The sequence below is a fragment of the Chelon labrosus genome (assembly GCF_963514085.1).
Source record: "Chelon labrosus genome assembly, chromosome: 1".
Classification (NCBI taxonomy): Eukaryota; Metazoa; Chordata; class Actinopteri; order Mugiliformes; family Mugilidae; genus Chelon; species Chelon labrosus.
Genome location: NC_140337.1, coordinates 27,575,674 through 27,583,050, shown reverse-complemented (window position 1 = coordinate 27,583,050; position 7,377 = coordinate 27,575,674). Strand labels below are relative to the sequence as shown.

Here is a 7,377-nt window from a genome sequence, read left to right as displayed (position 1 = left end):
GGGCTGCAGGCTCCTCCGAGCGAGGAGTGCGCCGACCAGTTTTCGAATTTTTCGCCGTGTGTGTATGTGCGTTGAAATCGTCATGATCCAAGGATTCCAACGATACCTTGTTTTCAAAAATCGGACATACGGTTCAAAAGTAACATGCACAAATGTACGTCAAACTTTCACCAGTTGGTGGCACTAGACCGCGCTTAGTGCTTACATGTAACTCAGTCAAAGTAATATTGAGACTGCCCTTAAGCTTTGTGCAAAATTTCACAACTTTCGACCATACGGTTCTATGGGCTGCCATAGACTCCCATGGCGGAAGATTTAGGAATAATAATAATAATAGGAAAACATACAAAACCAATAGGTTTCTAGCAGCTTCACTGCTTGAACCCTAATAATAATAGGGAAGAAAACCTACAAACACAATGGGTGCCTTCGCAGCTTCGCTGCTTGGCCCCCAAAAAAACAATAGGTTTCTAGCAGCTTCGCTGCTTGAACCCTAAAAACAGCAGCTTTATTCATCATGTGAAGCTTCAGCTTGAGACTAAAAGACACATTTTAACCAACTGTCCCTGAAGTGACTTCTGTCTATTTGACTTTAATCAACTCAGCAGTATCTCCAGAATAAACAGGACGAAGTCCAGCATAGAGAGGCTGAGTGAATGTGGTCTGGACTCTGTGGAGGAGAGTCATGGTTTTAGAGACGCTGTAGAAAGACAGAATACCTGCTCTGTGATCCAGGTACACTCCTACTCTGGAGGAAACAGGACCTGAGACGACAGTTGAGACACTGTTGTAGTAAAATGTATAGGTGGCTGTCAAACAGCGTAATGACCAAGATTTGTCATTTAATCCAAACCAACATTTATCTGAGCCCCCTGCTCTGCTGATATTCTTGTATGCGACTGCTACATCAACTCCTCCTCTCCACTCCACCTCCCAGTAACAATGTCCAGTCAGACTCTCTCTACTCAGGACCTGACCATAATGAGTGAATCTGTCTGGATGATCAGAATAAGACTGATGTTGATTCATTCTTGTTACTTTTCTGTTCCCCTCAGATAATAACAGCTCTGTGTTTGCTGTGTTTGGATCCAGTGTGATTTCACGTGAATATTTCAAGAATTCATCTCTGGTCTTTGGCTCTAGTTGTGGCAGTAAAACATCCACTTCAGTCACTGTCAGTGAGATGTTTGTCCATGTCTCTCTCAGAATGTCCTGTAGTTTCTCTCTGGTCTCTGTCACAGCTGCTTTCACGTCGTCAAAGTACCTCAGAGGACGAATCTTGATGCTGGATGAGTGTGTAGACTCACTGGGTGGTGGCAGTGAGGGGTAGTTGTGTAGAAACTGGTTGTGATCCTCTGTGTTTAAGAGCTGCTTCAGCTCGGAGCCTTTCCTCTCCAGCTCAGTCATCTCCTGCTCCAGCTTCTCCTGAAGATCTTTGACTCGACTCTTTTCAGTTTCCTGCTGGGATCTGACCAGCTGCGTCACATCAGAGCTTGTTTTCTGGATGAGACGGATCATCTCAGTGAAGATCTCCTGACTGTCCTCCACTGTTTTATCAGCAGAGCCATTGATGGCCTTCAGCTCCTGTCCAAGCAGCTCCACATCTTTCTTTCTCTCCTGGATTCCATGCAGGATTTTTTGTAGCATCACCTCCACCTCCTTCTGTTTCTCTCTCCTTTCTGCTGCAACTGAGACTGTTTTGTGGCCTTCATGTTCATCCATTGTGCAGAGATAACAGATAGTCTGCTGATCAGTACGACAGAAAATCTTCATCACCTCATCATGATGAGAGCAGATGTTCTCCTGGAGCTTCTTGGAGGGCTCCACCAGCTTGTGTTTCTTTAATGGAGCTGCATCATAGTGAGGTTGGAGGTGTTTCTCACAGTAAGAGGCCAGACAGACCAGACAGGACTTGAAGGCTTTCAGCTTCCTCCCAGTGCAGACATCACAGGCCACATCTTCAGGTCCAGCATAGCAGTGATCAGCTGGAGCAGCTTGGAGTCCAGTCTTCTTCAGCTGCTCCACTAACTCTGCTAACATGGTGTTTTTCTCCAGGACAGGCCTCGGTGTGAAAGTCTTCCTGCACTGAGGACAGCTGTAGATTCCCTTCTGGTCTTCTCCATCCCAGTGGCTTTTAATACAGTTCATGCAGTAGCTGTGTCCACAGGGAATAGTCACAGGATCCTTCAGTAGATCCAGACAGATGGAACAAGAGATGGTTTCTCTGTCCAGCTGAACTCCTTTCTGCTCCATTTCACCTCTCAGTGTTGACAACTGTGTGAGTTTCTGTTTACTAGAAGTGAAACTAGTCTGAGCTCTGATCTGAACAACATGTGAACAGTGAATGGAGCCTGTCAGCTCTCACACTTCACCACATGCTGGTTACACCCATCTTCAATGTAGAGATCTAAAGGCGAGGGAACAAGGAAACATGAGGAAATATGAGTGGAGCTGCTCCAGGAAGAGGGAGTGGTTATCAGACGTTGACTAATTCAGGAAGAGAAACAGTTTGAAACTTTGTACAGCAGAGCACATTTAAAAACGTTGGTCAGCTAAATGTTTAGGTGGTAAAATGAGCTAAAACACAGTTTGATGACACATTTTCATGAGTACTATGATTCACATACATTCGATGAAACAGAGAAAATAACCACTGCAGTAGAAGTAAGAAAATCACACACACTCTACGAGACGAAGGCAGATTATAATCCAAGTCTACCACAAAGAGAAGGACATGAATGAATGCTCCAGATCTTTACCTGTTGATTGTAGTTTTCTTCTAGTTTCCTCCCTGTTGAAGTATTTCTAGATTATAAATATCTTCATGCGGAGTGAGACACCACTGAATAAACTCTAAGGATTGTTAAACACGGCCGTCGTAGAGTTAAACTAAAGACTTCTTCCTCCTTCCTTATTGTTATCATCAGTGTTGCCTGACGTCAGGAAAGGTGCATTAGAACTGGTGCATCATGGGAAATGTAGTTATCCTGCTGCACAGTCTTCAAATGTCCAGGACTGTGTTTGTGTTTAACGTCTGTGTTGGTTGTTTTGTGTGTGTTGCAGGGAGGCTATGCAGGAAACGCAGCGGGCTTCAGTCGTTGTGTTACATCTTTCTCTTTGCTTTGTCTCTTTTTTTTTTTGTCTCAATTGGAGATTTTCTTGAAGTTTCTGGACAACTTCCTGCAGGTAACACACACACTCATTTCAGTTATTTAATGATGCCAATTAAACGTCTGGTTTTGTGCAACTGCTTCGTCCAAAACCCACAAAAATGCACAATAATCAGAGAAATAGTTGCAGCTCTATGCACAATAAAACTCTGTCATCCTTATAAGACAGTCACTGATCTGCAGCTTGTAAATGTTACATTTTACATTAAAATATCACTGTCAACTGAAAGTACAAGCAAATCATAATAATTGACGATTAATTGTAATAATTTATTTTTTAATAACAAAAATGATTACTGCTATTCAAGAAAAAGTTTAAGAATGTATGCCATAATCTTACATTCAGAAAAACATCAATACTAACACATCCGGGCTGTAACAAGGAATCAATGATGAAGTGAAGACTTTCAAATTGTTCTCTGCACTGAAGAGAAGTCCTTTTTGTCACTTTACACAGACATGTAAATAATTATACTTAATATAACTCTTATCACTGTGCCACAGGGCATTATTTATTTAAGGAAAAAAAATATATTACTATATATAAATATTTTAACCCTTAACAGGAATAAGCGGGTATAGAAGATGAACGAATGAATGAATGAATGAATATATAAATATTGTAACAGAACACTGCTCATACATCAAACCGAACCAAATGGCATTAACTTTGTTACCGTAACATTGATGGTATGGAAAAAGTAACGTCAAATAAACATTTCCTACTTTACGTGGTGGAATAATATTTTCCAACTTCACACAGATGCACTTTATTTAAAAGTATCATCCCTCTAATTTCTAAAACTTGAATGATACGTTTTAACTTCGGTGCCGGTTTGATGACTGTGACAAGCTCCCGCTCGCCTCCGGTTAGCCTCGCTAACACATTGGAGCTATGCCTAAAGGCTACCCTAAGGCTAATTAATTAGCCGGCTAATTATCCTATTAAGTTGCTAAGAGGCTAGCTATGTTGGGCACAAACACCTAACATATAATTAATCCTCGAAATTCATGTAGTCCAGTCTACAGATTTCATTTGTAGATAAGAATAAATAAGTAGTTGATAAATAAATAGTTGTTCAAATGCAAAGCTAGAGTTAATAGTTCATTACAGTGTTTTAAAATCAGGCTAGAAAACAGTAGCTGATAAAGAAATCTTTGTCATTTATAAATAAAGTTAGTTGAATGTTTGGTTGTTGTACACATAAACAGTAGCGTGCTCAGTTAACTACCTAACCTAATGTTGATGTTGTGAGCTAATTTAATGCAAAAACGAACTCTGAATGAGCTTGTTAATGGACTTTTAGACAAGACATTCGGAGGATAGATGATCCTGGAGTCAGCTATGGTCACGACTGTTTTGCCACCAGCTGCTGGTTGTCCTCATCATTGTCCTCATCATTGTCCTCATCATTCCACTCATCATTCCCCTAATCATTCCCCTAATCATTCCCCTCATCATTGTCTTTATCATTGTCCTCATCATTGTCCTCATCATTGTCCTCATCATTCCCCTCATCATTCCCCTCATCATTGTCCTCATCATTGTCCTCATCATTCCCCTCATCTTTCCCCTCATCATTCCCCTCATCATTGTCCTCATCATTCCACTCATCATTCCCCTCATCATTCCCCTCGTCATTGTCCTCATCATTCCACTCATCATTCCCCTCATCATTCCCCTCATCATTGTCCTCATCTTTCCCCTCATCATTCCCCTAATCATTCCCCTCATCATTGTCCTCATCATTGTCCTCATCATTCCCCTCATCATTCCCCTCATCATTGTCCTCATCTTTCCCCTCATCATTCCCCTCATCATTCCCCTCATCATTGTCCTCATCATTGTCCTCATCATTCCCCTCATCATTCCCCTCATCATTCCCCTCATCATTGTCCTCATCTTTCCCCTCATCATTCCCCTAATCATTCCCCTCATCATTGTCCTCATCATTGTCCTCATCATTCCCCTCATCATTCCCCTCATCATTGTCCTCATCTTTCCCCTCATCATTCCCCTCATCATTCCCCTCATCATTGTCCTCATCATTGTCCTCATCATTCCCCTCATCATTCCCCTCATCATTCCCCTCATCATTGTCCTCATCATTCCCCTCATCATTGTCCTCATCATTCCCCTCATCATTGTCCTCATCATTCCCCTCATCATTCTCATCATTCCCCTCATCATTCCCCTCATCATTGTCCTCATCATTCCCCTCATCATTGTCCTCATCATTCCCCTCATCATTGTCCTCATCATTCCCCTCATCATTGTCCTCATCATTCCCCTCATCATTCTCATCATTCCCCTCATCATTGTCCTCATCATTGTCCTCATCATTCCCCTCATCATTGTCCTCATCATTCCATCGTTCATCTTGGCCAACTTGTCTGCTATTGTGGGGCGTGAGTAATAAACTGAATGCATGTGCTTTACATATCCTGAACTAGGGTTGGGCGGTATGAGCAAAATCTTATATCACGCTATGAGTAATTTCATATCACGGTAACGGTATATATCGCGGTATGTTTTTTTCCCCCTGTAAATTCAATTAATGGCTTAAAATAACTATACTGTCGCATTTGATCATTTTCCTCTTTAGTTTTTATTTGCTCACAGCAGCATAACATTATTTTAAAGAAAATATAATAATATAATAAATAATAAGCCACAAAGAAAGTGCAAATGTCTGGTAAACATTGAACTCCAGCTTTAACTTAAGCTATAGTGTGCAAATGTAAACACAGAGCTCCAGCTTAATAAGAAATAAAAACAACTAATGAGATGAAGTATTTTCAAGTTTTACACAACAGGTGCATCTTTTGGCTTTCATAATACTGCTTCACATGTTTTAACTTTAAGTGGTGGAAGAGGTTACCGGTGTTTCCACCTCCAGCAGCAACAGTCGCGCGACACTCTTTGCAGAGTATCACTTTTTGTTCGTTGTCGGATTTTCTAAATCCGAAAAAGTTCCACACAACAGACGTAGCGCCCCTTTTTTAGAACGAGTTCCTCCTCCTTTTCGTCATGGGTGGGTCAGGCTGCCTCCGTTTCCTCGTGACGTTCACTCTCCGCCTCCGCCATGATTGTTATCACTCGGGTAAAGCTGTTTCTTCTTCGTCGTGCTCATGCAACCACGCTAAGCAGTCTGCTGCAATGCCTGCAGTGCCCCGTGTGTTGAGGCGGTGTAATTACAGTGACTCAGAGACATGCCGCAGACAACTGCTCTTTCTCCGGTATAAACGGTATTGCAAAATCTCTACCGGTAACACTTTTATACCGTCACACGGTATAATACCGTCATATCGCCCAACCCTATCCTGAACTATATTTTGTTTCTGCTTGTGTAGCAAGTGAAAGGGTCACTAAGTTTAAGACCACAACGCTCCCAAGCATTGATTCAGGCCTGCAACGTTTTTTTTTTTTTCTGTTTCAAAGGGCGTTATTTGGTTTATTTTAAGTGTGAAGATAGATCAGATAAAGTGCACAGTTGCAGTGGAAATGTTGCATTTAACGGTGTAAAGGATGTTCAGTTCATACGTGTAGATTTAAAGGTACAGTACAACTGACTTTACACATGCATTGAAACTTTTGAGAAAGGTGTAAGCTGGTTACTCTAAGTCATTGGTATATATATATGTATATATATATATATATATATACATATGTTTAAAACTGAGAAGAGGTTTAAATAATTTTTTATATTCATTTAACTGAATTCATCCTTTGAATATAAAGTTCTGTGTGTGAGTCCTGTTTTAACCTATAAAGTGTAGTTTGAGATAAAGGAAACAGTAACTAAAACAATTATTAGCAGGGTTTGACATCAGGGAAGCATATATTCCTGCTAAGTGGAAGCACCGTCAATTATTTCTAATTCATACAAAGGTTTTAAAGCCGATACATTTATTTCTGTTATACAGGTTGTGGTTAGCCATAGCTAAGAGTTCCCAGGGCCCCGTCCATAGTACTACAATACCCTTTGAACATATACATGGGACAGGTGTTACACAATTGGAGGCACTGCTGGGATCGTTCTGTTAACATTTTCACAAGATTAACCCAAAATTAAATTTAAAGTTAAAACCAGCCAAAATTACCTTCCTTAAAAGTGAAAATGTAGTTGTCTAAAACAAGTTAATGTTAGTATGTTGTAAAATAAATAACAATGGCAAGCGTGAGTAGATCTCCACAGATGGAGTT

The 7,377-nt window shown here is 40.9% G+C and overlaps 1 protein-coding gene across 1 annotated transcript; it reads right to left on the bottom strand.

Annotated features, from left to right (window-relative positions):
- Nucleotides 1–582: 582 nt before the first annotated feature.
- Nucleotides 583–2,280, bottom strand: LOC311507272 (tripartite motif-containing protein 16-like; the record flags this gene model as incomplete). Its single annotated transcript, XM_084571560.1, has 1 exon — nt 583–2,280. Exon 1 carries the CDS (start codon nt 2,251–2,253, stop codon nt 583–585), a length of 1,671 nt encoding a protein of 556 aa, XP_084427686.1. The 5' UTR covers nt 2,254–2,280.
- Nucleotides 2,281–7,377: the final 5,097 nt, after the last annotated feature.